The sequence below is a fragment of the Fusarium solani genome, assembly GCF_023522795.1.
Source record: "Fusarium solani strain SB1 chromosome Unknown bctg00000002, whole genome shotgun sequence".
NCBI lineage: Eukaryota > Fungi > Ascomycota > Sordariomycetes > Hypocreales > Nectriaceae > Fusarium > Fusarium solani.
This window is the reverse complement of record NW_027072155.1, coordinates 601,487-618,939: the sequence shown is the minus strand read 5'-3', so window position 1 is coordinate 618,939 and position 17,453 is coordinate 601,487. Positions and strand designations below refer to the sequence as shown.

The following is a 17,453-nucleotide window of genomic DNA, read 5'->3' as shown; positions in this document are numbered from 1 at the left end:
AGGGGAAAGAGTTACAAGTCTGATGTGCTCAACAAGGCTAGGGTTCCGCGACTCGTATATTGGAAGAGTGGAGAAGATCTTGCATCGGTCGGTGAAGCGTTCCGCCATAAACTGGCTCTGGAAATGGGCCTTTCCGAGATTCGCCATTCCCTTAGGCGGTAATCCCGCAACTACCGATCATGGTGAAGACAGTCCAGTAGTCTACCTTCGGCGTAAACGTCAAAATGTGGCCTACATCTCGGGCCATCTTGATGCCATTATCAGCCATGTACGCCAAGCACTGCAAGATCCACCCTCGCAAATGCATATCCGTCGTAATCTGTCCAGCTTCGTAAAGGGCGGTCAAAATGCCATGGCATTCCAACAGCTGCAGTGGCGAAAATGGCAGCGCGTTTCCAGGTCTCGCTTCCGGAAGTATGAACTGCGGCACGGCTGCACAGATGTCCCGTGTTACTTGGTCAATCGTCTTCTCAACTGAGCTGCTGGGATGGAGGTTCCGGATGATGCCACACATCTCTAGACGCAGGATCCGGAAGGCGTTGAAGACTTGGGTCGCGTAGTGGCTGGGATAAACATCGTAGTAGTTGTCCAAGATGAAGTTTTGGTGAGAGGTTACCCGGTGCGGCCTCCATGAGCGTTGAATCTTGCTCTCCGCAAGGGCGAGTTGATCCTGCAGCTCAGACGCCTGCGTGAGGATGTCGTCCGATCCTAACACGGCGCTTCGCATACGCGCACGAAGATTGACAATGGTCATCAACAGGCCAATAAATGTCCATTTTGAGTTCCGAATGTAGCAATCTAGATCTTGGCGAACCACTTTTAGGGCTTCCGGTATGGGCACACCAGCTGCACCACAGCTGATAGTTAGAGCTATCACGGTTCGACCGGCAAGCTGGCAAGTAGTCGAATTGCGGAAGTCGGTGCTCGGGTGGGCCTGAACTACACCCAGAGCGCCCTGAAGGTGGCTCAGCCAGGAGCCCGGAAGCCCTGGCCCCTGATGACACATGGTCAGCTTCTCGTAGAGGTCAAGAAGGAGCACTGATTGCAGGGTTTCATCGCTGACGGGCTTGGAGGTCCCGTTGCTGGCCAGCTGCTGCGAGATGCGAATCGCTTCTCTGACTGCTCGGATGGCAACCAAATATTGCCGGCTGGCCAGGGGCATTAGGTCAAGACGATTCTCTTGGAGAACCATGAAGGCCAACCCGACGGCACCGACACTAGCCTGCAGGTGTCCGGAAGCGGGCGCCGTGGCCAGAAGAGGAGCTAGGGCATCAAAGCCGTAGGAGTATCGGTCAATATAGAGGCAAAGGAAGGCGTTCCGGGACATCATATCCCAGGAGAGTTGTGGAGCGGTGGTGAGACGAGAGGGTGTATGGCGGGCCAAGACCTTTTGGGCCGTGCTACGTGTCTCATCACGGACAGTCAACTCTTGCAGGTTGCGGTAACCATGGCAGACGAGCTTGGCTCTGCGACACTGGTTGCAGCCCACAGGATTCAGATCGCACTGCGTCGTATGGGTAACATCAGCATACCGTCTTGGGCCAGGAGCGGATCGCTCATGAAGGAGTTTCCTTACCCGGATCTTCCTCCTCCTGCAGGGCAAACAATATTTGGACGGACGACCGTGATAGACCATGCCCTGTTCAATGGTGATTTCTCCGATAGGTGAAGGTCATTCGATGCTAGGGATGGATACTCATAGACAAGAAGGTATGTAGCGGTGATTGCGCTAATGGAAGACAATGAATGAGATTTATTCTATCCCGGAAGACTAGCCTCATAGGGTAAAATGCATGAAAAGGAGCGGTTATTCAAAGTCTTGCTCATGTCTTGTTCAAGCCTGGGGTTGAAGTCATTTGTCAGCGTCCGGTGATCGACCGTCGTTGCCGACATCACGGAACGCTAGCCCAGTTTGGACGAACAACTGCGGTGGCTTCAACCCCCTGAATTTGCCCAATTATTATTAATTCTGCCGGGCAGGTCACAGACCGCACAAGAGAGCCGAGAGCAAGCAAATGATTGAACCGGGTGTGGCATGGCAGTTTTGAGGGTTCATTGCATTGAAATTATTCCTCAGTCAAGGGCATGACCTTTCGGGACCGTGTCAAGGTAAACAAACTGTGAGTGTTCCAGAGTTGGTGGTCTCACATTTAAATAGAGATACTCTGACTACTAATCTGAGAACTATTCTTGTTGGTAGCTTAGGCTAGTTACTGACCCTAATCTAATCTTCCTGGGTGATGGAGTGAATGGCCTCAAAAGTGTGATGCCAGATCTTCTGGGGAGCCCCAATATGCTCTAGCTTAGCTAGCAAATCGTCCTGTTGCAGAACAACGAACTTGTCGTCGATAGAGAAAAGGGATGCCCTGGCCCCGTGGGCCAGAGTCAAGGCTGCCTGCCGCCTGTCCTGCACGGGGACGCCATTGCCCCCAAACTCTGCGCTTGTGATCAAATACAGGCACCGCTCACCAGATTCCTCGGGTGTCAACTCAACGAATGTTCCAGGGGGCGGAGCAGCGGCAGCCTTGCTGGGGTCGAACTTGCCAGCCCAGCTTTTCATGAACAAATCTGTGCTAACCCTGCCTGGGTGCGAGTGGATGAAGACTACGTCTTTGTTTTCTGGTGCCTCGGACATACGCTTCAGGGTCAGGGTCACCATAGTAGCGGCGTGAGCAGCGTAGGTGGGGATACTAAAACGGCCGGGATGCTTGAGGGTGAGGTCATCAAGGAAGAGGCTGGTCGACTCCTGACCAGCGGCAAGGACATTGATGGCGCGCGCCGAGACCGAAGACTTGGCGGCCGCCCTGAGTTGGGGTAAGAGACCGGTGATGAACACGATATGGCTGTAGTAGGACACGACCTGGGACGCCTCTAGGCCCTCGGAAGTCTCTGTGATAACAGTTAACTAGATGAACCCGGGAATGACCGTTCTAATCACTCGCCTTGGCGCCCAGTAAAAGGCAAATAGCCTGCTGAGAGAAAGAGAAGGTCGATCTTGTCCTCCTGAGCTGAGATGTGCTTTGCAATACGCTGAGAGTCTGCAATCAAGGAGATCTGGCCTTGGACGTAAATCAGGTCGGCCTCAGGGTTCAAACTCCTAAGCTCATCCAGCAATGCCCTATGACCCGCCTCATTGCGGCCTATGATGTAGACCTTGATCGGGAAACGCTTGGAGACAAGCTCCCTCAGGGTAGCTTTTCCAATGCCGTCGGTACCGCCAACAAAGACGGCGGTCTTGGGGACACTAGCCTCGGTGATGAGGGCGTTGGAAGCTCGGATGGGGGTGAAGAATGACATGGCTACCCAGTGTGATGAATAATTACTATCGTCGGCGAAGTAGGATGGTATTAAGTAAGAGGTTCCAAAAAATTTTCAATCGAAAGAATCATATTTTTGAAGATGCAGCTTGCTGGCAGTCTTTATAAAACGCCATACCGGTACCTCGGGGCCAAGTGTTCAAAGAGGACTACTGTACCGTGTCAAGGATACCAGAGTCTGTTCTCACATCTCAGCCCTCGCATTTGGGCCGCACCAACACCATCAGTATTGGTAATCAACAAAGCCACCTCTACTCCGTATCCCGAGCGGAATTACTGGGGAGTCCGAACTCCGGCGCTCTGTCAGACGTTGCGCATAGGCAACTCAGTGCGCATAGATTAAATTAGTTATAATCCGCCAGCCTTTTCAAGCCACAGTGACTTTAAGAAAGAAATAGCATATTACTAGCTATTATTGTTCTTATTCTTATTGCTCTCTTATATAGTGAACGTGCCTTAGTGTTTGCTTTAGCTACTCTTAGACTTGTTGATTCGCTTCCTCTCCATGCCAAGGCTGGCGAGGAATGCAACACCTCCGAGACCAACAGCAACGAGAAACGCGTTGGCAATAGCCACCTGGAAAGCACCCCTGACGAGAGCAAGAAGGCTGCTCGGCACAACCTTCTCAAGCTCTACTCCTCCCGCTGCCACCACAGCTGCCACATCGATGCCTCTGATCTTATTAAGCTCCTGGTTTAGAAAGTTTTGAAACACGTTCTGGGCGATGGCGAGGCCAACTGCTCCTCCAAAACTCTGAGCAATGATGACCATGGTTGTTCCGAGTGGAATATCGGCGGTGCTGAGCACCACTTGGATGGCGAAGATGGGAATTTGCACTGTTGTTCCATAGCCGGCACCAGCCATGAGCTGAAATCCAAACCAGCGCCCAATCGAACTGGACTGAGAGAGTGTGTACAAGAGACCACCACCAGTGGTGAAGAGAGCAGCGCCAAACCACATGAATGGCACGTAGTAGCCTGAAAGGGTCATGCAAGTACCGCTGATCAGGGTGGCGATAGAGACCGTGACACCGTGAGGAAGAATATTGATACCGGATTCTTGAGGGTCGTCGCCCTTGACGGCTTGGAAGTAGAAGGGTAAGTGATAGGCTTGTGTCATCATTGCGCCTTGGAGCAAGCAGGAAAAGAGGCAGCCGAGCAGGACGGAGCGTTGCGAGAGAATACGGAGAGGAATTAAAGCACTGCGCATATTAGCCAAGTACTAAGCATTGGGGGAGAAGCCTCGTACTCTTCCTTTTGCCGGACTTGTATGTAGCCGAACAAGATCAAGAGGAACCCAAACCCAAGGAGGCAGCCCCAGACGCGAGAGTCGCGCCAGGGATAGACAGTGCCGCCCCATTGAAGAGCGAGGAATAAGCACACCAGAGTCGCTGTTAAAATGACAGCGCTCTTGAGGCCTAGACCTAAAATCTTTTGCTTCAACGGGCGGTCCTTGTTGACAGCCCCTCCAAGTGTGGACGGGTAGTAGAAACAAATGATGGCCCCCGTCAAGCCCCCGAGTGCTATTCGATTGTTAGTTGAGGAATCTGTGAACAACATCTGGCTGTTTACTTACGCAGATTGATCCAGAAGCAGAATCTCCATGTGAGACGCTCTGAATGAGTAAAGACGCCTCCGAGTGCAGGTCCAATGACAGAAGCAACACCAAACATGCTACTGATTATACCAAGAAACAGTGGCCGTTTTCTCATCTCAACAATTTGCGTAATGATGATCATGGAACCGCAGTAAAGACCAGAAGCTCCGAACCCGGCCACGGCTCTACCAAGGATGAAGGCTGCTGAGTTTGGGGCCGCCGCGCAGATGATGGAACCAACTTCGAAAAGCACACCGGCTCCGAGGTATATCCATTTCAAGTTGAAAAAGGTGTACATCTTTCCAAATGTCGGCTGGAAGGACATTTGTGCGAGGAGATAAATGGTGCCATACCAGGCTGGAATTGTTAGTGGCTGCGGTGCTATTTGGTGGTCAAAACTTACGAACATCGCTGAGACTGTTAAACTCGCTTGTCATCTTGGGGATAGCAGTAGCTTTTGGACGTTAACAAGAGAGAAAAGTATGGAGTGGGTTTGCTTACAGATGATGCTGTTATCCAAGGCAACTGTCAAGACACCGATCATCAAAGACAGGGCCATGAGGATCAGAGGCATTCCGTGAAGATACTTGTCGCTTTCCGAGTCTTCAGATCCCTCATCTGGCAAGAGTGCTGGTTGAAGCGCAGGTTCCACGTCTCCTGGTGGAGACTTTTCCCCTGAGCCTGGATCTGCATTCATGGTTGGTTCAACTGGGGGGTTTTCATTGCTCCTAAGAACGGTAAGTAAATGCCAAACTCACTCGCCATCTTACTGACTGTTGAGAGTTCCTATTCTCCGCTGGCATAGCGGGTGATGTTGGCTGAGGGATCTGCATTTCCGTGTTAAAGTTGACCTGGAGAGAAAGACAACACCGCGAAAATGGAAGATTATGCTTAAATATACGAGCGCTAAAAAGAGTCGATGTGTCAATAAAGCCCCAGTGCGGGCGCGCCCTGTGAGATCTGGGGCACGCGGCTGCAAGGTCAGGCCATTGACGCGCTCGCACTCGCACTCGTCAGCTCGGTTAAGCTAATAGGTAATCAGACAGAGTACAAATACGTGTAGGCCCCAGTGGTTACTACAACGTAGACTGGGCTGTTAACGTTGAACAGTTTGACTCACATTCGGGTCATCAATAAGCGAACAGCTTGTCACGAGGGCGTGAAACAGCATGGGTTTGGCATGGAACCATGATAGAATAAGACTTCATTGGACTTTCACGCTTACTATCAACGTTGCAAATGATGGCTCGCACTTGCGTGGATGACAAAAGATGATGACGATCAGCCTTCCACCCCCATCTCGAAAACTGTTGGGAATGTCTTACCCCGGCTTTTAGTCGTCTGCAACTTTTCACAGAAGGAATCAAGGTTGCGTAATCTCAAAAGAGTGTGTGACCTCAATCAGGAGATCAAGAGCAAGGGGTTCGGGGAAGGATCCCTTTAATCCGAACACGGTACGAAAAATGCTACCTTGCATCGGATCGACGGCCAGACTTTTCCGCCTCGCCCCCTGGATAACTGAAAGGCCTGTTATTCGTGGGATCCGCATCCTGGCTGAAGATTGCAGCTTGCAGAGCCGCGGGCGGGCGGCGATCCCGCCATCTATCCGCATCATACTATCTACCCGCTACCCGCTCCAACTACCGGGTGCCCTCTTGGTTGATGCTAGACAGAGACCGGGTTGTGGGGGGATTCGCTCGTTTACTGGCCTAGCAGAGTTGGTTATGGCTTCACGTGTAACGTAACGGGTGTCCCGAAGTGGAACTTCTGAATCGACAAGGCGTGAGTCGTCAGGCAAGTATTATCTGAATCGTTCGGATCCGACGGATAGTTCACCCTACCACTACATAAGTACGTCCTCTAGAAGCCCAAGAGTTTCCCTGCCTCAGCTACGCCGCAGTTGAACTTTTACTTCAGGGGTTTCGTGCAGCAAGGGCCTCATCTAGACCTGAGGCTTGGAACGTAGTTGAGGCATTTGCTTCGTCATGGCAATCCAAGAGAGAAAATCACTGCAGTGCCTCGTACGTTCAAACTCCCAGACATCACTCTAAAACTCTTTTAGCCGCTGCAGTGTGAAGCCTGCCCCTGAAGCTGTCGCCATATCTAAAAGTTACACAAAGGCGCAGCTGCATATCTGATCATAGTGAGACTCTGGCATCTGCTGTTTCGAGTATACGCCGAGATATGAGAACCAACTTCCTAACACGTGCAGGGCTAGATGATAGAGAACCCGCCAAGATCCGTGAACCGGCATGATGGAGGTGGGAGAAACTGGCCACATTATAGATTAGCGGCGTCTTGGTGAATTGTGCCACCGGGTGGTTCAAGACATGGTGTTGTCATGATAGCAGGACTGGAAATTTGATAGGCTGTTTTGCGAGCTGCTTCAAGTAGGAGATATGGTCTCGAAGGATGAAGGATGGGAGACGAGAGAACAAACTCAGGGATCATCAGAGGGCCCGGGCTGTTGGATATATAACGTCAAAGTCCGTACACTGGATATCTTAGGCTTAAGCACGTTCATCCTCACCTCGTCACTGCAAATTTTCAATCCATTTAAAATGCCTTCTACTTGTCCACAAACCCCTATCCCTATTGCCATTATTGGCATGGGCTGCAGACTACCCGGAGGTGCAGACAACCCATCAAAGCTCTGGGACCTCCTCTCCAACAACCGCACAGCCTGGCAAGATGTGCCCCCAGATCGCTGGAATTGGGAATCTTTTCACCACCCTTACTCAGATTCCCAAGAGGGCCATAACCAACGTGGTGGTCACTTTATCCAACAAGACATTGGCACCTGGGATGCCAAGTTCTTTGGAGTTTCCCCCAACGAAGCAAAAGCTATTGATCCACAACAGCGTATCCTCCTCGAGACTTCATACGAGGCTCTGGAGAATGCTGGTATCCCACTTGAAAGCATCCGTGGATCTGACACGGCTGTTTACGTCGCGACGTTTAGTCAAGATTGGGAAACGATGATGATGAAGGATACAAACAACCTGGCCAAGTACCATGTAACCGGAACTCACAAGGCCATCGTGGCCAATCGCATTTCATACCTCTTTGACCTCAAGGGACCCTCACTTTCCTTGGATACAGCGTGCTCTGGAGGTCTGGTGGCACTTCACCAGGCTTGCCAGGGTCTTCGAAATCGAGAGTCGAAAATTGCGCTTGTTGGAGGAACTAATCTCATTCTGTCTCCGGAGTTTATGTTTGGAATGAGTTTCCTGAAGTAGGTTACCCTTGACCACAATTGGAGGTTGCACTAACGAGGTTAGTATGCTTAATGATGACGGCAAGAGCTACTCGTTCGACGAGCGTGGCTCTGGTTATGGAAGAGGAGAAGGCGTTGCTACCCTTGTCCTCAAGCGTCTTGATGACGCTCTCCAAGACGGCGACCCAATCCGTGCCGTGATTCGCAACACAGGTGTCAACCAGGATGGCAAGACAAACGGCATCACATACCCAAGTGCAGAGTCTCAAGAGATGCTCACAAGAGCAGTCTACCATCAAGCAGGTCTTGACCCAACGGAGACGGCCTACGTCGAAGCTCACGGTACGGGGACGATTGCTGGAGACAAGATTGAACTTGGCGCCATCCAAAAGGTGTTTTGTCCCAACAAGAACTCGGAGCTCTATGTTGGCAGCGTCAAGGCCAACATGGGACACCTTGAATGTACCAGTGGACTTGCTGCAGTCATCAAGACTGCTTTGATCCTGGAGAAAGGGTACATACTGCCTGTGCCGAGCTTAGTGAACTTGAAGAAGAGCTTACGGGATATTGACAGGTATGGAATCAAGGTATGTTCCACCCACTCCCAGGTCTGACAGCAGACACTCACAATTATACCATTTAGATACCACAACACCTTCAACCCTGGCCATCAAACGCTATCCGCAGAGCTTCAGTCCAGAATTTCGGCTTTGGTGGAACAAACGCTCACGTTATCCTTGAAGCCTTAGACGCCTCTCCTCAAACCAGTGGGGAGGCTCATACCAACGGCGTCAACCGTCTGGAGAAGCGTATGGAGTCTCCTCGACTCTTCGTCTTTTCTGCCAAGTCGAAAGATTGTCTGCGTTCGAACCTCAGTGAGCTCCAGAAGTGGGTGAGCTCACGTCAAGACACACTCCATCTTGGTGATCTTGCCCATACTCTGGCCGCTCGCAGAAGCCTCATGGCTTGGAGAGCTAGCTACGTTGCCTCATCAGCCGAGGACCTGGCTTCATCCCTCGAACGCCTATCCTTGACAAGATCCTCGAGACACCCGCCTGTCGTCTTTCTCTTTACTGGCCAGGGAGCTCAATGGTTTGCCATGGGCCGCGAGCTCTTGCAGGCAGCCAGTCCATCAGTCTTTCGAGACTCTATTTTCAAATCTGACAGCATCTTGAAGTCTCTTGGTCTCACATGGAGTCTGGTTGAGGAACTTCAAAAAGACAAGGCTTCCTCGCAGATCGACAAGAGCGAGTTCGCACAGCCAGCCAGCACGGCAATCCAAGTTGCTCTTGTCGATCTTTTGAAGCATCTTGGCATCCTACCTGAGGCTGTTGTCGGTCACTCCAGCGGAGAGATCGCAGCTGCGTATGCAGCAGGTGCCTTGTCACAGGAAGAAGCTCTGACTGTCTCGTTCTGTCGAAGTCAGATTGCTTCTTGGTGTCATGAGATGATTCCTACCCAAGGTGCCATGCTTGCGGCTGGCCTTGGCGAAGCGGCCATCTTGCCCTATATCCAACAAGTTCCATACTCGGTAAGTCGAACCCAAAAATCCTAGTCAATTTCTCTAACATTCTCGTGCAGCGCGGAATTGTGTCGGTTGCATGCATCAATAGCCCCGTAAGCACCACGTTGACGGGCGACAAAGAGGCAGTCGAGGATCTGCAACGGCTCCTCGAAAAGGCCTCTGTTTTCAACAGACTGCTCAAAGTTGACACGGCCTATCATAGCCACCACATGAGGACCGTGGCTCCCAGATATCTCGACGCGCTTGGTGAAGGTGAATGAGCCAATAGCCTCAAGACTTTCAAGGCTAACCTCCGTTAGTTCGCGGAACTACCCTCTCATCGACTGGAGTCCGCTTCTTTTCCTCCGTCACCACAATGGAAAAGACGTTTGGATTCGGTTCTGAATACTGGGTCAAGAACCTTGTCTCTCAAGTTCGGTTCAGTGAAGCTCTTGAGAGTCTCTGCCGCTGTCTCCGCCAAGAGAATTCGGGCATCATGAATCCCGTCTTCATCGAAATTGGTCCCCACGCAGCCCTCAAGGGCCCGTTTGGACAGACTCTCAAGGCTTTGAACCTCGCCAACTTTGACTATGAGTACACGTCAGCTCTGGTTCGTCTTCAAGATGCCCGCCAGTCCGTTCTTTCTGCGGTCGGAAAGCTGTTTGAGCTGGGCTACCCTGTGAATGTCGACACTGCCAACTCTCTCGGATCGCCAGCACTCTCCGCCAAGGTCATCTCAGATCTGCCTACTTACAGCTGGGACCACTCAGCCAAATACTGGCATGAATCTCGACTCAGCAAGGAGTATCGCCTGCGTCAGCATCCCTATCATGACCTCTTGGGCCTGCGAGTCATCAGCGGCAACTCGATTGATCCCACTTGGCGACAGATTCTCAGCGTTGATCGCCAGCCATGGCTCGCCGACCACGTTATTGACGGCTTCAAGATCTTTCCAGGATCAGGCTATGTCTGCATGGCCATCCAAGCAGCATGGCAACTTGCCGAGGACAGCAAGAAAGCCGACAAAGTCAGTCACATCAGACTGCAAAATGTCCGCTTCATCAAGGCTCTGGTGATCCCGGATAGCCCGGAGACTGTTGAAGCCCAAATCATTCTTCGCCGAGGTCCCTCAACCTGGCGTGAGTTTGTCGTTGCGGCACTTTCCGCAGAGGGACAGTGGTCTGAGCACTGCCGAGGTCTAGTCACGGCTGAGTACGGCTCACAAGCAAACGAAGTAGAGGGCACTCGAGAGGAGGACATCGCTTCAGATATACGGGCCCAGTGGGTGCAAAACGCTCGCGAGTCTTGCAAGACAGAGGTCGACCATGACACCATCTACTCCAACCTCGAGCGAAACGGAAATGTCTACGGTCCAACATTTGCTGACATTGTCCATTTGAACCTCGGGGATCATGAAGCGGTCGCAACGGTCCGTGTCCCGGATGTCCAAAGTCACATGCCTGGTCAGTTCATGCAGCGTCACCTCATTCATCCAACCACTTTAGACGCAATCACGCATGTCTTTCTCCCCCTCCAAGCCATCTATCATAAGTCAGGATCTGTCATGCCCACCTCCATCGGAGAGATTGTTATTTCACCGACTGTTCCAAACCAAGCCGGACGAGAACTCGAGGTCGTGGTTGGCTTGCTTGCCACTGGAGCCAAGATTGCCGTCCTTGAAAAGGGCGAGACAGATCTACGGGCGGAGCCAGTTGTGAGCATGTCTAACCTGGAGACTGTGGTGATCGGAGAGGGGCAAAAGTCGCCTGATGAGGATCATGAGCGAAATACTGTTCTTCACGTCGACTGGGAGACAGACGCCGACTTCTTCTCAGGACCATCATTGAGACCGACGACACCACCGGGAAAGGCAGCTATCGATCATCATGTCGTCCTCGCACGAGGTGCAGCTTTGCACATCAGATCGTGCATCAACAACATCTGTCGAGATGATGAGGCATTTGACCCATCAGCCTTGACGGGCTGCCGAAAGCATCTCTACACATGGATGCAGGATTACAACTCGTTACAAGCGAGCAAGATGCTACTAGCGGATGTCTCCATGATCTCGGCTATCGAGATCCTCTCGTCGCTCCCGAAGCTAGGTGTGGAGGGAGAGCTCCTCTCCACAATCGGCCCGAATTTGATCTCCATCGTCAAAGGAGAAATGGACCCTTTGCCACTGCTCCTCGAAAAGGGCAGACTCGGCCAAGTGCAGGAGAATATTGAGACGGGACGAAAGCTCGGTGTCCACGTCAGTCAGTATCTTTCGTCTTATGCGATTAAAAGACCTCGGATGAAGGTTTTGGAAATTGGATCGAGCACCGGTTACCACACTGGTGATATCCTCAAGGCGTTCGAGGGACGAAACATCCAGTCTTATGACTTGACCGATGTGTCGCTTTCGCTTTTGCAACAACTCAAGTCTTCCTTTGCTCAACATGAGGGCGTCAACTTCAAGGCTCTCGATATCAACCAGGATCCGCTGAGCCAAGGATTCGGACCCGACTCTTACGATGTGGTCATTGTCAACAACGTGCTACGCATCGCCAACTCACTTGATGAGGCTGTCAAGAATGCCCGCAAGCTTTTGGTCCCGGGCGGCGCTCTTGTTCTCCTCGGGATGAGGGACCCATCGCCAACATACGGACTCATTTTTGGTATGATGGAGAGCATGTGGTCAAGTATGTTTCTTCTCTTCCATTCTGCACGCCTTTACTTACAGATTTCTTAGGTCAACACTCTGACCAACTGCCACTTCCTTCACCAGCCGAATGGGAGCATGTCCTTTCGGTCAACAACTTCAGTGGTCCTGAGCAGGCGACAAAGACGTTTGACAGAATTGGCCAGTCCTGCTACTGCGTCATCTCAACTGCTCTGGCTTCTACAACCCGCAAAAGAATGCCAGTCAACATCATCACCAACACTGAAGGCAAGCTCCTGAACTTTGCCGGCCAGTTCTCGTCAATCTTGGCTACAAACGGCATGGCCTCGTCCATTTCCGGCCTCACCCGGCACAAAGTTGTCCCAGAGTCTCTGTACGTCGTTCTCGACGAGGGATCCGATCCACTCTTGGCCAACCCATCGTCAGCGAGATTCTCAGAGCTCAAGACGCTTGCCCTCAAAGCAAAGTCTGTTCTCTGGGTCAGCATGAGAGCAGACGGTGCTAACTCTTCCTCGGGGGCCGACATGAACATGGTGACTGGCTTCACCCGTGTCGCACGCAAAGAGAATGAATCATTGAAGCTGGTTTCACTCGTTGTGAAGCAAGACGCTCCTGCAAACTTGGACATCCTACGCGTCATGCTTCGTATCATTGACATTTCTTTCCATCAACAGAGGGGTCCTACCTGCGAGCTAGAGTATGAGTACAACGATGGCAGAGTGCTCGTTCCCCGAGTCAGGGCGGCGGCAAACTATCAGCGATGGATTCAAAGCAAGACAGACGAGACCACGACAGACACCACACCTTTTTCTCACCAGAGAGACCTCTGAGGATGGAGATCGCAACACCTGGGCTGCTGAGCAGCATTCGGTTCACTGATGACGAGCCTCGTGGTATCTTGGGCCCATTCGACGTTGAGGTCGAAGCCAAAGCTTTTGGGGTGAACTCAACGGACGTGGACACAGCTCTCGGCCATGTCAGCGAGCAAGTCAAAACAACAGCAGTCTCAGAGTGGGCTGGTATAATCACAGTTGTTGGAACCGGCCTTCGTGAGCAATGGAAGGTCGGAGACAGAGTGTTTGGTCTCGAAGGCACGGCTCCATTCGCGAGTAATCCGAGCATTCCAAACCCGACTCTTATGCGCAAGATTCCATTCTCGATGGCCTTTTCTGAAGCAGCTTCGCTCTTGACGGCTTTTGTGACCGCATATCATGCGCTCTTCAACGTTGCAAAACTTGAAACTGGCCAGAGCGTCCTGATCCACGCCGCAGATGAACCAACTGGCCAAGCTGCCATTATGATGTCGCAGATGATGGGTGTGAAGATTTTCGCCACTGTCAAAGACGCTGCTGGGAGGGCATTGGTTAGAGACGAGTTCCACATCCCAGAAAGCCACATCTTCTCCAGCCAATTTTCGACTTTCAGGGAAGGCGTGATTCGTCAAACAGCCGGAAAGGGCGTCGACGTGATCCTCAACTCCCTGGGAGGCTCCAGATTCGAAGACAGTTGGGCATGCCTCGCGGGGTTTGGAACCTTTATCGACATTGGATACGGTGATAGTCCCTTGACAATGACGACGACTGACAAGAACGCGGTTTTTGTGTCGCTCAACCTGGGGCTCCTCGTCCATCGTCGGCCACAAGTCATTGGAGAGGTCTTGGACAACGTCATGGAGCTTTTCAGCAATGACCACATGAGGCTTGTTTCTCCGATCATCAAGATGCCTATCTCGGACATTGAAGACGCTTTCCGACTGCACTCTAAGAGTCAGGGCAAGATTGTCCTGGAGGTTAATGATGGAGCTCTTGTCAAGGCCACAGTCCCTCGACCAGCACCTTTGAGGCTTTCGTCAGACGCGACTTATGTGATTGCTGGCGGTCTGGGAAACCTCGGGTTGAAGATCTGTCCTCTGCTGGCATCCCACGGTGTAAAGCACATCGTGGCCTTGAGCAGGAGTGGCGCAACGAGGCACTCGGGTCACAGGGAAGCCTTAGAGAGAGAGTTGGAGGCTCTCGGGGTGAAGCTGTATCTCCCTGCCTGCGACATCACAGATGGCGACAAGGTCCAGGAAGTGGCCAACTGGTGTGCAGACAATCTGCCTCCTGTCAGGGGTGTCATTCAGTCAGCCACCGTGTTCCAGGTTCGTATTCATAGCTCTACTGCCTCGACGATAAGTACCTCGCTAACTCGTGACTAGGATGGCACATTGGAGAACATGGATGCCCAGCTATTCAACGGAGCAGTTCGTCCAAAGCGGATCGGTACTCTCAACCTGCATGCCGCTTTTGCCAGCGATAACCTTGACTTTTTCGTCATGATATCCTCAGCTGCGGCAATTCTGGGAACCAAGGGACAAGCTCACTACAACTCGGGCAACTCGTTCGAAGAAGGTTTCGCGAGACAGCAACTTGCCGCTGGATCCAAGACGCATTTCACGACGATCATGCCCGCGCTGATTGGCGGTTCTGACGCCGATACGACTGGTCCAGAGCGGAGACAGATGCTCTTCAGACAAGGAGCCACGATCGTGGAGTTCGGCGAGGTCATTTCTATGGTTGAGTATGCGGTTGGCTCACAGGCTCCTCGTGATGGATATTCGCAGTTGATTGTCGGCATTGACCCCAATGCAATCCCCAACGACGGCACATACAACTACCCGTTCTTTACCGATATCCTTCAGACCAAAGACGTCACGTCGACTGCGGATGAAGCGCAACAAGCACCCGCAACTCTCAGCCAGAAGCTCGCAGCTGCCAACACAATCCAGGAGACTCATGATGTTATTTCCGACGCCGTGACGACAAAGATCCGGGAGCTCATCGCCATTGGCCCAGATGACTTGAGACTGGACGTGCCGCTTCCTGATCTAGGTATCGACTCGCTTGTTGCCATCGAGATCAAGAATTGGATCGGGAGAGAATTTGAAGCCCCGTTGCAGACGTCTCAGGTTCTGGATGCTTCAAGTATCATCACCCTGACAGACACAATCTTGCAAGAGTCCAAACTCATCGGCAAGATCAAGACAGATGACGCTAGCAAAGCAATCAACGATACTCCAACCACTGACAGATCAACAACCAACAAATCAACCACCAATGGTACGGCCAACAATGGCACAGCCACCAACGGAACGACCACCAACGGGTCCGGCCCAATTCAAAAGGCGGACAAGAGTCAAGAGTTGGTGCAAGTCAACGGTCATCCCAAGCATGGCTTTGACTGTTGTGCCGCATCTGAGGAACTGCCCATCCTGCCTCTGCTCGATCTTGACACGGTTCTCGATCTCTACTTCGGTGCCATCAAGCATCTTCTGACTCCGCCAGAGCTTGAGCACATGGTTACTTTGCTCCAGAGACTCAGTGAGCCCAGTGGAATGGGCAGAAAGCTCCACGCCCGACTCATGGACCGCTTCAATGACCCAACCATCGACAACTGGCTCTTCAAGCCATACCTGGAGACCATTTTCACCGGGCGGAACTATCCCGTGTCACCGTTCAGTACCTTTGCCGGCAGCGATACACTCAGCAAGTTCCCCCACAGACAGGCGGAGAGGGCGGCCATCATCTCGCTCGCGGCACTCGAGTTCAAGCAGAAGCTTGAGAGCAGCAGACTGGAGCCAACCGTCATCGGTGGTCGGCCTCAGTGTATGTACCTCCATGGATGGCTGTTCAACTCTTTCAGGGAGGCTCTTCCGGGAATTGACGAAATGCGCAAGATGCCGTCTGAGAATTACATTGCGGTGCTCAGACGTGGCCACTTGTTCAAGGTCAACTTGACCGATGAGCAAGGCCAGCATGTTCCGTTTGCCAAACTGGAGTCTACTTTCCAGGCCATTTTGGACAAGGTGCATGATGATTCGTGGGTTGGCATTCTGACCGCGGATGAACGAGACTCGTGGGCAGAGGTAAGTCCTGGTGTCGACAGAGGATCTTCAGTATACTAATATCGAGTAGGTGCGTCAAGCTTTCAAGAACCTGAGCCCGAACAACAAACGATATCTCGACATGGTTGAAGGTGCAGCATTTGTCGTCAGTCTAGATGATGGCGCACCCACCACTCCCTTCGAGCGAATGAAGTGCTGGCAGCTCAACGATGGCTTCAACCGCTGGTTTGACAAGGGCCTCAAGTTTGTCGTCTGCTCCAACGGAATGTCTGGGTCCGTCGTCGAACACAGCATGATTGACGGCATGACGGTACGAGAGTTGTACGACGCCACCAGCTCAGCCATCCTCAACTACCGACGGGACGGCCCAGATACACTTGATTCGCGGAACGGCGTGGATGAGATCAAGTTAGACGAGTACACTTGTCAATCTTCCCCGGCCATCGACGAGCGCATTACCCATGTTCGGGCTCGATACTTGCAGGAAACCTCCATAATTGGCTTCACGACCTGGGAATGCGTCAACTTTGGTCAAGAGTACCTGCAGCTCCACAGAGTTCCCGCCAAGGGCATCTTTGAGACAATGGTCCAGCTGGCATCCAAGTACTTCCTGGGCGAGAACCATCCTTGCTGGAGTGCCATCTCCATGGGTCACGCGCACAAAGGCCGTCCCGAGATCATCCAGACATACACAGCTGAGCTCAAAGCCTTTTGCGATGCAGCCGAGAATCCTTCTATCGAAGCTCGGAAGCGACAGATGTTGCTCTTCGCCGCTGCAAGAAGCCACGTCGCCAATGTCAACCGCGTGCAGCAAGGCAAGGGCTACGAGCGAACCATGTCAGCCATGCAAACAGTTCTCAAAGAAGATGAGGAGATGCCTGAGATCTACAACGATCCGACGTACATCAGCATGCGGCCTCACTGGCTGATGACGGGTTCGACTGATCTCGGAGGATCTGGAGGTGGCGAGTTTGGCATGGTCCTGAGGTATCCTGATTCGGTGTGGGTTCAATATGTTGTTGATGCTGCTTCGGCCAAATTTTCGATCGTTACTGGGAGGGATAGGACGCAGAGGTTCTGCGAGTGCATGGAGAGGGCAGCCAAGTTGATCCATGAGCTTCTCGAGGTGGAGTGACATTCTCTAGTATGAGTATGATTTCACATGAGTTACGGATTGTATGAGTATAGGATCTATCAGGCATGAATATAAGTTCCATTTGTCATTCTAACTAGCACTAAGTCGTATGAAACCACAAGGTACCAAGCTTTCC

At 52.1% G+C, this 17,453-nt stretch overlaps 4 protein-coding genes across 4 annotated transcripts; 1 reads left to right on the top strand and 3 right to left on the bottom strand.

Moving 5' to 3' along the window:
• Positions 1-151: 151 nt before the first annotated feature.
• Positions 152-1,636, bottom strand: MRS44_004157 (uncharacterized protein; the record flags this gene model as incomplete). The annotated part of the gene is made up of 1 exon (XM_065622081.1): positions 152-1,636. The coding sequence occupies one exon, from the start codon at positions 1,634-1,636 to the stop codon at positions 152-154; it is 1,485 nt and encodes a 494-aa protein (XP_065478153.1).
• Positions 1,637-2,224: 588 nt separating this feature from the next.
• MRS44_004156 (uncharacterized protein) lies at positions 2,225-3,297 on the bottom strand (the record flags this gene model as incomplete). The annotated part of the gene is made up of 2 exons (XM_065622080.1): positions 2,225-2,804; positions 2,939-3,297. 2 exons carry the CDS (start codon positions 3,295-3,297, stop codon positions 2,225-2,227), a joined length of 939 nt encoding a protein of 312 aa, XP_065478152.1.
• A 488-nt stretch (positions 3,298-3,785) lies between these two features.
• On the bottom strand, positions 3,786-5,746 carry MRS44_004155 (uncharacterized protein; the record flags this gene model as incomplete). Its single annotated transcript, XM_065622079.1, has 6 exons — positions 3,786-4,518; positions 4,566-4,839; positions 4,893-5,270; positions 5,317-5,367; positions 5,415-5,641; positions 5,688-5,746. The coding sequence occupies 6 exons, from the start codon at positions 5,744-5,746 to the stop codon at positions 3,786-3,788; spliced, it is 1,722 nt and encodes a 573-aa protein (XP_065478151.1).
• Positions 5,747-7,474: 1,728 nt separating this feature from the next.
• MRS44_004154 (uncharacterized protein) lies at positions 7,475-17,317 on the top strand (the record flags this gene model as incomplete). Its single annotated transcript, XM_065622078.1, has 9 exons — positions 7,475-8,148; positions 8,195-8,717; positions 8,774-9,661; positions 9,712-9,907; positions 9,955-12,318; positions 12,369-12,996; positions 13,095-14,439; positions 14,497-16,203; positions 16,253-17,317. The coding sequence occupies 9 exons, from the start codon at positions 7,475-7,477 to the stop codon at positions 17,315-17,317; spliced, it is 9,390 nt and encodes a 3,129-aa protein (XP_065478150.1).
• Positions 17,318-17,453: the final 136 nt, after the last annotated feature.